The sequence below is a fragment of the Bombina bombina genome, chromosome 6 (assembly GCF_027579735.1).
Source record: "Bombina bombina isolate aBomBom1 chromosome 6, aBomBom1.pri, whole genome shotgun sequence".
In the NCBI taxonomy this organism is placed as follows: Eukaryota; Metazoa; Chordata; class Amphibia; order Anura; family Bombinatoridae; genus Bombina; species Bombina bombina.
In genome coordinates this window covers 548906162-548921874 of record NC_069504.1, presented here as the reverse complement: position 1 = coordinate 548921874, position 15713 = coordinate 548906162, and the positions used below count along the sequence as shown (strand labels likewise).

Below are 15713 nucleotides of genomic sequence, written 5' to 3'. Positions count from 1 at the left end.
CTTTGGTCCTTGTTCAGCTTTCTGGCTAAATATATATATTATTCTATGCTTCTATATCCAAACTACAAACATATTGATAATTGTAGGTCAGATATTAACATTTATTATATTTATCATTTTTAAATGCAATCTTCTGCTCTATTATGTTGCATATTTTATAGGATTACAATACTGTAAGTGAATTGTAAATTATTAATAGGCTGAATAAAAGAAAATTTATAAATGTTACATTTCTTCAGTAGAATGGGATTTTACACAAATGTAGGCTCTTTTCTTTGAGAAATTATTAACCGTAAGATTGATTACCATTAAACTAAATTACAGAGTCCAATTTAAACTCTAAAACTTTCAAAATTTATTAGATTCAATAAAGCATGGAAATCAGTGAGAATAAAGCTCACCATTACTGTGAGATTCATAAAGAGTTTGCTTTTGCTAAACCTTGAAGTGAGAATAAATTACAAACTCTGTCTCCTGGAAACTGATGGGTCTCATATGCTTCATTCTTTAAAGTGACATACAAGTAGTAGAATATAATTCTACAATGTGTTTGAACATTTTATTATTACATAGTAACATAGTAGATAAGATTGAAAAAAGTCCATGGAGTTCACCCTATACAGATCTTAAAGGGACAGTACACTGTAAAATTGTTTTTCCATAAATGTATTTTCAATGACTTGTTATACCAACTGCAGAGTATAAAATATTTGAGAAATTGCATTTTCGGGTTTATTTGTGTATCTGAAGTAGCTGGTTTTGTGCTTTGAAACCACAGCCTATTACAATGGGTTGAGCTTCAGGTAATATCAGATCTCATTATGTTATCACTTTTATGTAAACAGACTTGCTTCCTTATCTTATATTTGTCTGGAACACCAAAGCTCAAAACATAGAGAGAACAATGGAAAATTATCATTTTATTACTTAACTATCATGCCCCCCCACTGAGGGTGTAATCTCTTCTGCTGGCTGTGTTTACTTAGGCTTGTCAATAGCGTATATGCCAGTATCAAAACTTTCAGTATAGGTTGGGAAACCACAAGCTAAATCAGCTATTTCAAATGCTGAAATAGGAGTAAAGGAGCCACTTGCAACCAATTTAATACACTCTAGCAGGTAAAAAGGATCATTGGGAATAATTTAAAGGGGAGAATGTTTTTGGGTGAACTGTCCCTTTAATATACTTACAATAAAAGCTCCAGTTGAAAAACAGGTAGCCCATTTCACGCAAGCAATCATATCCCTGAATTCTGTTTCTATCCAGAAATGTATACAAATCATTTTTAAATGTATCTAAGGTATTGGCATTTACTACCTCCTTAGGCAATGAGTTCCACAATTTGATTGCTCTTACAGTGAAAACGTTTTTACATTGCTGGAGCTTAAATCTCCATTCCTCCAGACTTAAATTGTGTTCTCTTGTCACAAACAATTTTCTTGGAATAAACAAAGCTTCCAACATCTCTGTATATGGGTCTTGAATATATTTATATAAAGTAATCATGTCACCTCTCAAGCACCTTTTTTTTTAGAGAAAACAGATCCAGTCTGGCTAACCTCTGCACATAGTGGAAATTCCTTATTCCCCTTATTAGTTTTGTGGTCCTTCTCTGAACTTTTTCTAAGTCTGCAATTAATTTTTTTGAGATTACACTGCTGCTTGCATATAACTATCACCTAGATTGCGAGTTTTGTGTTATCAGCTATGCGTTGCTAACAAGCAGTTTTATCTCACCGCTCACTTACCTGCAGCGCTGGTATTACGGGTTTTTACAAACCCGGCGTTAAATGGCAAGAAGTGAGCGTAGAGCAAAATTGTTCTCCTTACCGCACTCCAATACCAGCGCTGCTTAAGTCAGCGGTGAGATGGTTATACAGGGAGTGCAGAATTATTAGGCAAATGAGTATTTTGACCACATCATCCTCTTTATGCATGTTGTCTTACTCCAAGCTGTATAGGCTCGAAAGCCTACTACCAATTAAGCATATTAGGTGATGTGCATCTCTGTAATGAGAAGGGGTGTGGTCTAATGACATCAACACCCTATATCAGGTGTGCATAATTATTAGGCAACTTCCTTTCCTTTGGCAAAATGGGTCAAAAGAAGGACTTGACAGGCTCAGAAAAGTCAAAAATAGTGAGATATCTTGCAGAGGGATGCAGCACTCTTAAAATTGCAAAGCTTCTGAAGCGTGATCATCGAACAATCAAGCGTTTCATTCAAAATAGTCAACAGGGTCGCAAGAAGCGTGTGGAAAAACCAAGGCGCAAAATAACTGCCCATGAACTGAGAAAAGTCAAGCGTGCAGCTGCCAAGATGCCACTTGCCACCAGTTTGGCCATATTTCAGAGCTGCAACATCACTGGAGTGCCCAAAAGCACAAGGTGTGCAATACTCAGAGACATGGCCAAGGTAAGAAAGGCTGAAAGACGACCACCACTGAACAAGACACACAAGCTGAAACGTCAAGACTGGGCCAAGAAATATCTCAAGACTGATTTTTCTAAGGTTTTATGGACTGATGAAATGAGAGTGAGTCTTGATGGGCCAGATGGATGGGCCCGTGGCTGGATTGGTAAAGGGCAGAGAGCTCCAGTCCGACTCAGACGCCAGCAAGGTGGAGGTGGAGTACTGGTTTGGGCTGGTATCATCAAAGATGAGCTTGTGGGGCCTTTTCGGGTTGAGGATGGAGTCAAGCTCAACTCCCAGTCCTACTGCCAGTTTCTGGAAGACACCTTCTTAAAGCAGTGGTACAGGAAGAAATCTGCATCCTTCAAGAAAAACATGATTTTCATGCAGGACAATGCTCCATCACACGCGTCCAAGTACTCCACAGCGTGGCTGGCAAGAAAGGGTATAAAAGAAGAAAATCTAATGACATGGCCTCCTTGTTCACCTGATCTGAACCCCATTGAGAACCTGTGGTCCATCATCAAATGTGAGAGTTACAAGGAGGGAAAACAGTACACCTCTCTGAACAGTGTCTGGGAGGCTGTGGTTGCTGCTGCACGCAATGTTGATGGTGAACAGATCAAAATACTGACAGAATCCATGGATGGCAGGCTTTTGAGTGTCCTTGCAAAGAAAGGTGGCTATATTGGTCACTGATTTGTTTTTGTTTTGTTTTTGAATGTCAGAAATGTATATTTGTGAATGTTGAGATGTTATATTGGTTTCACTGGTAAAAATAAATAATTGAAATGGGTATATATTTGTTTTTTGTTAAGTTGCCTAATAATTATGCACAGTAATAGTCACCTGCACACACAGATATCCCCCTAAAATAGCTATAACTAAAAACAAACTAAAAACTACTTCCAAAACTATTCAGCTTTGATATTAATGAGTTTTTTGGGTTCATTGAGAACATGGTTGTTGTTCAATAATAAAATTAATCCTCAAAAATACAACTTGCCTAATAATTCTGCACTCCCTGTACGTGCTCGTGCACTTTTTTTCAACGGGGAGAGTCAGCTGAGAAAAAGTCTAACACCTGCAAAAAAGCAGCGCAAAACTCAGTAACGCAGCCCCATTGATTCCTATGGGGAAATAAAAGTTATGTTTACACCTAACACTCTAACATGAACCCTGAGTCTAAACACCCCTAATCTAACACTTATTAACCCCTAATCTGCCGCCCCTGACATCGCTGGAGCTTAAATCTCCATTCCTGCAGACTTAAATTGTGTTCTCTTGTCACAAACAATTTTCTTGGAATAAACAAAGCTTCCAACATCTCTGTATATGGGTCTTGAATATATTTATATAAAGTAATCATGTCACCTCTCAAGCACCTTTTTTTTAGAGAAAACAGATCCAGTCTGGCTAACCTCTGCACATAGTGGAAATTCCTTATTCCCCTTATTAGTTTTGTGGTCCTTCTCTGAACTTTTTCTAAGTCTGCAATTAATTTTTTTGAGATTACACTGCTGCTTGCATATAACTATCACCTAGATTACGAGTTTTGTGTTATCAGCTATGCGTTGCTAACAAGCAGTTTTATCTCACCGCTCACTTACCTGCAGCGCTGGTATTACGGGTTTTTACAAACCCGGCGTTAAATGGCAAGAAGTGAGCGTAGAGCAAAATTGTTCTCCTTACCGCACTCCAATACCAGCGCTGCTTAAGTCAGCGGTGAGCTGGTTATACAGGGAATGCAGAATTATTAGGCAAATGAGTATTTTGACCACATCATCCTCTTTATGCATGTTGTCTTACTCCAAGCTGTATAGGCTTGAAAGCCTACTACCAATTAAGCATATTAGGTGATGTGCATCTCTGTAATGAGAAGGGGTGTGGTCTAATGACATCAACACCCTATATCAGGTGTGCATAATTATTAGGCAACTTCCTTTCCTTTGGCAAAATGGGTCAAAAGAAGGACTTGACAGGCTCAGAAAAGTCAAAAATAGTGAGATATCTTGCAGAGGGATGCAGCACTCTTAAAATTGCAAAGCTTCTGAAGCGTGATCATCGAACAATCAAGCGTTTCATTCAAAATAGTCAACAGGGTCGCAAGAAGCATGTGGAAAAACCAAGGCGCAAAATAACTGCCCATGAACTGAGAAAAGTCAAGCGTGCAGCTGCCAAGATGCCACTTGCCACCAGTTTGGCCATATTTCAGAGCTGCAACATCACTGGAGTGCCCAAAAGCACAAGGTGTGCAATACTCAGAGACATGGCCAAGGTAAGAAAGGCTGAAAGACGACCACCACTGAACAAGACACACAAGCTGAAACGTCAAGACTGGGCCAAGAAATATCTCAAGACTGATTTTTCTAAGGTTTTATGGACTGATGAAATGAGAGTGAGTCTTGATGGGCCAGATGGATGGGCCCGTGGCTGGATTGGTAAAGGGCAGAGAGCTCCAGTCCGACTCAGACGCCAGCAAGGTGGAGGTGGAGTACTGGTTTGGGCTGGTATCATCAAAGATGAGCTTGTGGGGCCTTTTCGGGTTGAGGATGGAGTCAAGCTCAACTCCCAGTCCTACTGCCAGTTTCTGGAAGACACCTTCTTAAAGCAGTGGTACAGGAAGAAATCTGCATCCTTCAAGAAAAACATGATTTTCATGCAGGACAATGCTCCATCACACGCGTCCAAGTACTCCACAGCATGGCTGGCAAGAAAGGGTATAAAAGAAGAAAATCTAATGACATGGCCTCCTTGTTCACCTGATCTGAACCCCATTGAGAACCTGTGGTCCATCATCAAATGTGAGATTTACAAGGAGGGAAAACAGTACACCTCTCTGAACAGTGTCTGGGAGGCTGTGGTTGCTGCTGCACGCAATGTTGATGGTGAACAGATCAAAATACTGACAGAATCCATGGATGGCAGGCTTTTGAGTGTCCTTGCAAAGAAAGGTGGCTATATTGGTCACTGATTTGTTTTTGTTTTGTTTTTGAATGTCAGAAATGTATATTTGTGAATGTTGAGATGTTATATTGGTTTCACTGGTAAAAATAAATAATTGAAATGGGTATATATTTGTTTTTTGTTAAGTTGCCTAATAATTATGCACAGTAATAGTCACCTGCACACACAGATATCCCCCTAAAATAGCTATAACTAAAAACAAACTAAAAACTACTTCCAAAACTATTCAGCTTTGATATTAATGAGTTTTTTGGGTTCATTGAGAACATGGTTGTTGTTCAATAATAAAATTAATCCTCAAAAATACAACTTGCCTAATAATTCTGCACTCCCTGTACGTGCTCGTGCACTTTTTTTCAACGGGGAGAGTCGGCTGAGAAAAAGTCTAACACCTGCAAAAAAGCAGTGTAAAACTCAGTAACGCAGCCCCATTGATTCCTATGGGGAAATAAAAGTTATGTTTACACCTAACACTTTACCATGAACCCCGAGTCTAAACACCCCTAATCTAACACTTATTAACCCCTAATCTGCCGCCCCTGACATCGCCGACACCTGCATTATACTTATGAACCCCTAATCTGCTGCTCCGGACACCGCCGCCACCTACATTATACTTATGAACCCCTAATCTGCTGCCCCCAACATCGCTGACACCTACATTATATTTATTAACACCTAATATGCCGCCTCCAACGTCGCTGCAACCTACCTACACTTATTAACCCCTAATCTGCCGCCCCCAATGTCGCAGCAACTATAATAAACATATTAACCCCTAAACCGCCGCACTCCCGCCTCGCAAACACTAGTTAAATATTATTAACCCCTAATCTGCCGTCCCTAACATCGCTGCCACCTACCTACATTTATTAACCCCTAATCTGCCGCCCCCAACATCGCCACCACTATACTAAATGTATTAACCCCTAAACCTAAGTCTAACTCTAACCTAACACCCCCTAACTTAAATATAATTACAATAAATCTAAATAAAAATTAATATTATTGCCGAAATTATTCCCATTTAAAACTAAATACTTACCTGTATAATAAACCCTAAAATAGCTACAATATAACTAATAGCTACATTGTATCTAGCTTAGGGTTTATTTTTATTTTACAGGCAAGTTTGTATTTATTTTAACTAGGTAGAATAGTTATTAAATAGTAATTAACTATTTAATAACTGGAGACAGAAAAAAGAGAGCGCCTCATGGTGTAATATCGTACATACAAGGTGTAAAAACCAAAGGGAACAGCAGGCGTTGAAAAGGTACTCACAAGAAAGTTGGCACTAGAAATAAGTGCATATGAGCAGGCTGACCTTTTACAGCAGTCAGTACGCTGAGGGATTAGATCTTGGCAATGATCTGCCAGAAGCGAGAGCAGGCTGGTCCTGGTAGCCGCACTATGGGGAGCTTCCCCTGTACACAGCGTGTACAGATCGAATCAGCGTGTGCAGATCAGATGATCAACCTCACAGGTCACTCCGGAAGACTGTGTGCTGGCGTTGCACAAAGCTTAAAGGACCAGTCAACACAGTAGATTTGCATAATCAACAAATGCAAGATAACAAGACAATGCAATAGCAGTTTGTCTGAACTTCAAATGAGTAGTGGATTTTTTTTCTGACAATTTTAAAAGTTATGTCTTTTTCCCCTCCCCCGGTACCATGTGACAGCCATCAGCCTATCACAAATGCATACACGTACCATGTGACAGCAATCAGCCATTCACAAATGCATACACGCTTATTCTTGCACATGCTCAGTAGGATCTGGTGATTCAAAAAGTTTAAATATAAAAAGACTGTGCACATTTTGTTAATGGAAGTAAATTGGAAAGTTGTTTAAAATTGCATGCTCTATCTGAATAATCAAAGTTTAATTTTGATTGAGTGTCCCTTTAAGTACAAGCGGACCATAAAATCTTACAGTGGCAAATGTTAGGAAGGTAACCAACGATAGTTTGGAAGGTTACAATTGGATGTGCAATGTAGCAAGATCAGATGTATTGTAAAAGAAGTATTTATTAGAGCATTACAACGCGTTTCTCGGCCGTTACAGCTCTTGGCCGTTTCATCAGGTAATATAACAGGTTCAGCCTCCATAGAGGCTTTAAAAACACACTAGTAGAACATGATTGGGCGGTGATTCCGCCAATGGAAAAGTCACAATACATCTGAAACATACTATAGATATAAAGGCAACAAGCAAATCTGTCACAATTTAAAAACCTATAAAACATGGATCTAAACGAATATAAAAAGCAAAAAGTATATACTGTAGAAATAAAAGCAACAGGAAAATCTGTCACAATTTAAAAACCTATAGAACATGGATCTATATGAATATAAAAAGCAAAAAGTGCATACAATAAATAAAACAAACCAGCGCTAAAAAAATGTTGTGATGAAAGACGTAACGATGGTTTTGCAAAAAGCGGAACAGATAGCTAAAAAATTGCTGCCACTAATTGATGCGTGATACAAAATGTAAATCAATAAAAGAAATTACTTAAAATACATGGTCTAACTCTATACAAAGCAACATCAATGCTTGTTAGCGATGAATATTAAAATATAGTAAATATTGTAGCGTAATAGAGCCTAGGCTAGCAGTGTGTGAATAGAAAACTACAAATCAATCTATATATGGTGGTGAGTAGGAAAATACTAGCCAAGCCTAAGCTGTGACAAGTGTTTGATGTAACAAATTTGTGATTCCCTAACTCTATATAATCATTATCGGTAATGACATATAAAAGTATGTATGTAAAAACAAGAAAAATATTATAAATATAGCAGAGATCAGAACTGGATACAGAGAAGAAAAAAGGGGGGGGGCGTAGTAAATATGAAATATAATCAGAGGATAATCATGCAGCAAAATTCTGCATGGAAGGTGATATGTATATTCTTAATTGTTAAACCGATAGTAGTTAACCTAAAATCATGTAGAATCCACAATAAACAAGAATAATGAGACCTAAACTGAAAAATAAAATTAAAGGCGAATGAGCAACCTAAACTAGAAACATTCCGGACTGAAAGAAAATTCAGGAGGAGCCTATTCCCAAAATGTACTAGAAAAAATTGGGAACCCTAATATATAAAATAAATATAAAAAGAGATTGCAAGATATTTAATAACTACCTAGCTAAAATAAATACAAAAGTACCTGTAAAATAAAACCTAACCTAAGTTACAATAACACCTAACACTACACTATAATTAAATAAATTAACTAAATTATAAACAATTAAATAAATTTAATTAAATTAGCTAAAGTACAAAAAAAACACTAAATTACAGAAAATAATAAACAAATTACAAGATATTTAAACTAATTACACCTAATCTAATAGCCCTATCAAAATAAAAAAAGCCCTCCCAAAATAAAAAAAAAAACCCTAGCCTTAGCTAAACTATCAATAGCCCTTAAAAGGGCCTTTTGCGGGGCATTGCCCCAAAGTAATCGGCTCTTTTACCTGTAAAAAAAAATACAAACAACCCCGCCAACAGTAAAACCCACCACCCACACAACCAACCCCCCAAATTAAATACTTTCTAAAAAAAACCTAAGCTCCCCTTGCCCTGAAAAGGGCATTTGGATGGGCATTGCCTATAAAAGGGCAGTTAGCTCTTTTGTGGCCCAAACCCTAATCTAAAAAATAAAACCCACCCAATACACCCTTAAAAATACCTAACACTAACCCCCTGAAGATCGACTTACTGTTCTGAAGACCGGACATCCATCCTCAAGGAAACAGCAGAAGTCTTCATCCATCCGGGCTGAAGTCCTCAACGAAGCCAGGAGAAGTCTTCATCCAAGCTGGGCGAAGTGGTCCTCCAGACGGGCAGAAGTCTTCAACCAGACGGCATCTTCTATCTTCATGCATCCGACGCGGAGCAGATCCATCTTCAAGACATCCGGCGCGGAGCATCCTCTTCAAACGACGGCTTCTTACTGAATGATGGTTCCTTTAAGTGACGTCATCCAAGCAGATTGTAACAGCCAATAGAATGCAAGCTCAATCCTATTGGCTGATTGGATCAGCCAATAGGATTGAAGGGTACAATAGGATTTTTTCAACCTTAATTCCGATTGGCTGATAGAATTCTATCAGCCAATTGGAATCTAAGGGACTTCATCTTGGATGACGTAATTTAAAGGAACCGTCATTCAGTAAGAAGCCGTCGTTTGAAGAGGATGCCGGGCGCCGGATGTCTTGAAGATGGACCCGCCCCACGTCGGATGGATGAAGATAGAAGATGCAGTCTGGATGAAGACTTCTGCCCGTCTGGAGGACCACTTCGCTCGGCTTGGATGAAGACTTCTCCCGGCTTCGTTGAGGACTTCGGCCCGGTTGGATGAAGACTTCAGCCGCTTCCTTGAGGATGGATGTCTTCAGAACAGTAAGTCGATCTTCAGGGGGTTAGTGTTAGGTTTTTTGAAGGGTGTATTGGGTGGGTTTTATTTTTTAGATTAGGGTTTGGGCCACAAAAGAGCTAACTGCCCTTTTAAGGGCAATGCCCATCCATATGCCCTTTTCAGGGCAATGGGGAGCTTAGGTTTTTTTAGAAAGTATTTTATTTGGGGGGTTGGTTGTGTGGGTGGTGGGTTTTACTGTTGGGGTTGTTGTTTGTATTTTTTTACAGGTAAAAGAGCTGATTACTTTTGGGTAATGACGCGCAAAAGACCCTTTTAAGGTCTATTGATAGTTTAGTTTAGGCTACGTTTTTTTTTTATTTTGGGGGGGCTTTTTTATTTGATAGGGCTATTAGATTAGGTGTAATTAGTTTAAATATCTTGTAATTTGTTTATTATTTTCTGTAATTTAGTGGGGGGGGTTGTACTTTAGCTAATTTAATTTATTTAATTGTTTTAAATTTAGTTAATTTATTTAATTATAGTGTAGTGTTAGGTGTTATATAACTTAGGTTAGGTTTTATTTTACAGGTACTTTTGTATTTATTTTAGCTAGGTAGTTATTAAATAGTTAATAACTATTTAGTAACTATTCTACCTAGTTAAAATAAATACAAACTTACCTGTAAAATAAAAATAAACCCTAAACTAGCTACGATGTAACTATTAGTTATATTGTAGCTAGCTTAGGGTTTATTTTACAGGTAAGTATTTAGTTTTAAATAGGAATAATTTAGGTAATAATATTAATTTTTATTTAGATTTATTGTAATTATATTTAAGTTAGGGGGTGTTAGGGTTAGACTTAGGTTTAGGGGTTAATACATTTAGTATAGGGGCGGCGACACTGGGGGCGGCAGATTAGGGGTTAATAAATGTAGGTAGGTGGCGGTGATGTTAGGGACGGCAGATTAGGTGTTAAAATATTTAACAAGTGTTTGCAAGGCGGGAGTGCAGCGGTTTTGGGGTTAATATGTCCGGAGTGGCAGATTAGGGGTTAAAAAATGTATTTTAGTGTTTGTGATGCGGGAGGGCCTCGATTTAGGGGTTAATAGGTAGTTTATGGGTGTTAGTGTACTTTTTAGCACTTTAGTTATGAGTTTTATGCTACGGCGTTGTAGTGTAAAACTCATAACTACTGACTTTAAAATGTGTTAGGACTCTTGACGGGGTAGGGTGTACCACTCACTTTTTGGCCTCCCATGACAGACTCGTAATACCGGCGCTATGGAAGTCCCATAGAAAAAAAGGTTTACAAAGTTTACGTAAGTCGTTTTGCAGTAAGGCCAAAAAAGTGTGCGGTGCACCTAAACCTACAAGGCTTGTAATACCAGCTGGCATAAAAAAGCAGTGTTAGAACCTCTTAACACTGCTTTTTTCAGCCTAGCACACAACTCGTAATCTAGCCAAATGTGTTTAACCTTTGCAAAGTCAGCTCCAGTGCAGTAATGTACTACTGGGACCTACCTGAACACATCTGGTGAGTCAATGACAAGAGGCATATATGTGTAGCGGCCAGTCACCAGCTAGCTCCTAGTAGTGCTTTACTGCTCCTGAAAATACTTAGGTATGTTTTTCAACAAAAGAGACAAAGAGAATAAAGTACATTTGATAATAGAAGTAGATTGGAAAGTCTCTTAAAATGGTATGGTCTGTCTGAACAATGAAGGTTAATTTTGACTTTCATGTCCCTACTCACAGTTGATAGGGAACGGCTACACTCTGCATGACTTTAAATAATAATATTTAGTAATGTAAAAAAAAAAATATGACTTTGTCTATATTTTTAGATCATGTAGTCTAAGATTAAAAGCTTGTAAAAAATCTACTGGTGTCATAATTAGTCCTTGCTAAAAGAGAAAAATTATTTTGTGTTGATCTCAGATCTGTGACAAACCTTTTTACCCATTTGTTGGCACTGCAAGGCTGGTTTAAAACAGCAACGTTTTGGAATTTAAAGGGACATTTTACTCTAAAATGTTCCCCATTTTTTGTTTAATATTGTCCATTTTACATGCTAGAGTGTATTTCATCATTTGCCTAACCCTAGCTATGTAAAGGAAAGACAATATCACTGATTAATCTATCAGTAGGCAATATGAGAGAGAGATTTTACATGGGAAAAAGCTAATTATGCTAATTCAACCCCCCAGCCATGATTAGCATTTCAATACCTAACATAAATATCATTAGTAGGTCTGCTTTACTTGCAGGCTCAGCCCTTTGTTATGGGCATGTTCTAGGTGATGGTTTTAATTAGAAAATCAACTATTTCAAATACAAAAATAAAAAATAATTTGTTATACATTTTATACTCTGCGGTAGGTATAACACGTAATTCGGAACACATTAAAGGAAAACAAATGTTATAGTACAGTGTCCCTTTAATAGTATCTATTTCAATTTCTTTTCCTGCATACAACATTATAAAATTAAATGCAAACTACAAATTGTAAAGCAAATATTATTCCCATTGGAAAAATTTCTTCACAGAATTCAAAGAAATTAATGTTTGTATTCACTTTAGAATTTTGTTTTAAATAGTGAATATCAAACATGTTTTGTTAATTTGAATAAAACTCACATTTTATTTTCAGTTGAATTTATCTAGAGTATTCTCATCCTTTTTGTGAGCTCTGATCATTTTACGCCAATACCAGATTACAATTTTAATTTTAGTGACAAACACTTTCACATACGTTTATACTTTTAATCTTTATAAAATGTATAAACATGTAACGGGAATAAACATTTATGCTGATTAAACTTTTAACAGTACCTTGCAATAGTACAGCTCCAACATACTGTTAGATTAAACGTCCTTTTAATATAACTCAGTAAATTGGCAATAGAAATCCCTATTTACAATAAGCTATAAAACAAAAAAAGTTAATCAAATCTATTGAAATCTATTATAAACGGAACTTGTTTTCATGACGTACTTTAAAACACATTTTCATTGCATATCCTGTCTGTCCTACATCTGCATTTATTTATTTTTTAGAGATCTTTTAATTGATTTCACTTTGTTATCAAATTATCGGTGTCCGTGTGTATTTCTATGCATGCATTATCTATGTGTATTTTGTATTAGACTTTTTTTTTTATTGTAATAGAAACATCAGGAACTACAGATTCTTTTCTGGAAAAGGCTTTGGGCGTAAGAACAAGCAGAAAAGAAAGTGTCTGTTCATACAAATGTAACCTAAGTTTTAGTGCATGGCTGTCCAAAGTTGGCCCTTTGGAGTATCCAGCAGGCCAGAATGTATTTTAAAGGAACATTAAACACTAAATAAATTTTAGAGCCTAGTATTGCGGTTATTCCCTCCTCCCTCTAGCCATTGTTATTGCCATATTGAAATCTAGTTTTCACTGCATTCCCGTATTTATGTGTTTGGAGCAACTCTCCTTCAGATAACTGCAGTGTATTGCATCTTTCAAGTATTATCTTTAGATGCCTCTGCTTCACTTATATGAAAAAATTACTAATGGTAATATATTTATTGACATACAAATTTGTTTGACTTTTTTGTCCCTCTAACTACTATTACACATTGCAATTTATATTCTGTACTAAAACTCATCAATTTATAATCAATTCTTTTCCTTTATTGAGGTGAGGTACGTTAGCCATTTACAAAAAGTAAAATTATGTATATCTATTTATTTGCAAGTATTTTTTTAGATATTTGGTCAAAACACAAAAAAATGAATGTTTTAATGCTCCTACAGAAAATTAACTTATACGTGGTATAAATTGTTTTAAGATGCATTCCTGTGGTACAAAGTTTTTCAAATATGCATGTTATGTTGGTACTTGAAGAAGAGGTATTTGAATGCCAAAAACTTGTTATATTGTATAATATAAAATGTGTGATAAGATTTGAGACTTCTGCTAACAGACATTATTATCATTTTTTTTCAGCTTGCAAACGAAAAGAACAAGAACATGGCAAAGACAGAGGGAATACACCTAAAAAGCCAAGGTTGGTCTTCACAGATGTCCAACGCAGGACTCTCCATGCAATATTTAAAGAAAATAAGCGTCCATCCAAAGAATTACAAATAACCATTTCCCAGCAGCTAGGCTTGGAGCTCAGCACAGTTAGTAATTTCTTCATGAATGCACGCCGAAGGAGTTTGGATAAATGGCAGGATGACGGCAGCTCCAACTCTGGGAATACATCATCTTCATCAAGCACTTGTACCAAAGCATGAAGGAAACACAAACATCCCAGAAACTAAAACCTCGGTGGAAAAGCTTTAATACAAGGACCAGGACCTCAACCTAGCAGGTTTATACTTAAAAACTAATTGAAACCAAAATAATTTATAAATCCAAAGAAACCAAAGACTCATGTCTCCTGTACAGTGACTTTTGTTAATAAGACATTTTTCAGGAGAAACGACTTGCAAAAAAAAAAAAAAAAAAGTAAAGAAAGAAACAAATCCCACTGGCCTTACACCTTCACCCATCATCATCATCATCATCACTCTCACCGTACTTTGCTGTCTGGTGGTTTGGAACATAGTGATCTCTTGTCATTCAAAGGACATTTTCTGATATGGGTCTTCATCACCACACACTTGCTGTGAAGGTGCATGGTGTATCAGTAATTTATACAAACCAGTGGTAAGGACCTTGGTCAATACTGAGCTCCAGGATTAAATACAGTTTGGCCAACAAGTCGTCTGAGTTTATTGGAACTGAGTGTATTTGAACTTATGCTGTTTGAACCTAGTTTTATCAAGACCTGGAGGTAGAGTTCAAACATTTGAATGACACCTAGACCTGTGCATTCTCTTTGTTTGTTAAGGATTGTTCACAAGATAGAATTAAATACTTTTCCCATGAAAGAAATATACCAAAGAACACATTTAGTATTTTAGTGTAGGAGTTTTATTCCAGTGGTTTTCATATTTGGGGGTATTTTTACATAATGCTGTATAATGAAGTGTAGCTATAAAATATTCTAATTTCTTACTGGGGAAATCAAAGTGTAAGAAAGACTGTTATTTGTAAGTAACTCATAAAAATAGGGTTAAGATCATCACTAATTTTGATAGGTTAAAAACTGCTTCCGCTTCTGAGAAGAAATATTTTGTTTGTTTGATCTAATTGTCTAGTTAACAAGTTTAGTTATATTATACTGTTCCGGTTGTTCTTATCTAATTATATGTATACAGTTTTAGACATTTTGTATACAATAATTTTGAATACAAAATGTATAGAACTAATGTTGGCTGAAACAATAACTTAAAGATTCTTATTTAAAAAAAAATAATCTAATATTAATTAGGTGATTAATAGAAAATAAAACTAAACATAATATGGCTTGATTCCCCAAAAGTACAAAATAACTAAATTAAGACTATGGGGCATATTTATCAAAGTGTGAGCGGACATGATACGATGTTGTGTATCATGTCCGCTGCACATCGATAAATGCCGACAGCATACGCTGTCGGCATTTATCATTGCACAAGCAGTTCACCAGAACTGCTTGGGCAATACCGTCCCCTGCAGATTTGCAGCCAATCAGCCGCTAGCAGGGTGGTGTCAATCAACCTGATTGGGTTGATTTCTGTCCGCCTGCTCTGAGCTGAAGGCTCGCCGGAAACAAGGGGCATAAAGCTCCATTCAGAGCTTGATAATTCGGCCCCTCTATCTGTTTTGTTTGACTTAAAGCAACAAATATATTTTTTAACAATAACATTTGAGCAGTGCTAAACAATGGAAGTAAAGTTAATTGAAATCAGCCATACCTATTTGGATACCCTTTTCACAGTTACTTAAAACCAAATAAATAAACAGTCTCTTTAAAATGCAATTTAAATATATTTTGTTTTCTAGCTGTTAATCTGGAACACTGGGTTCCATCAACATTATCCATCTGTA

General features: G+C 36.8%; 1 protein-coding gene across 1 annotated transcript in view; it reads left to right on the top strand.

Annotated features, from left to right (window-relative positions):
* The window catches only part of ONECUT1 (one cut homeobox 1), a 59463-nt gene extending 45200 nt beyond the window's left edge, over positions 1 to 14263 (top strand). Inside the window, exon 2 of the mRNA XM_053719901.1 lies at positions 13740 to 14263. Coding sequence (XP_053575876.1) covers positions 13740 to 14032 — 293 coding nt within the window. The 3' untranslated portion in view covers positions 14033 to 14263. The remainder of the gene's footprint in view (positions 1 to 13739) is intronic.
* The last annotated feature ends 1450 nt before the right edge of the window (positions 14264 to 15713 follow it).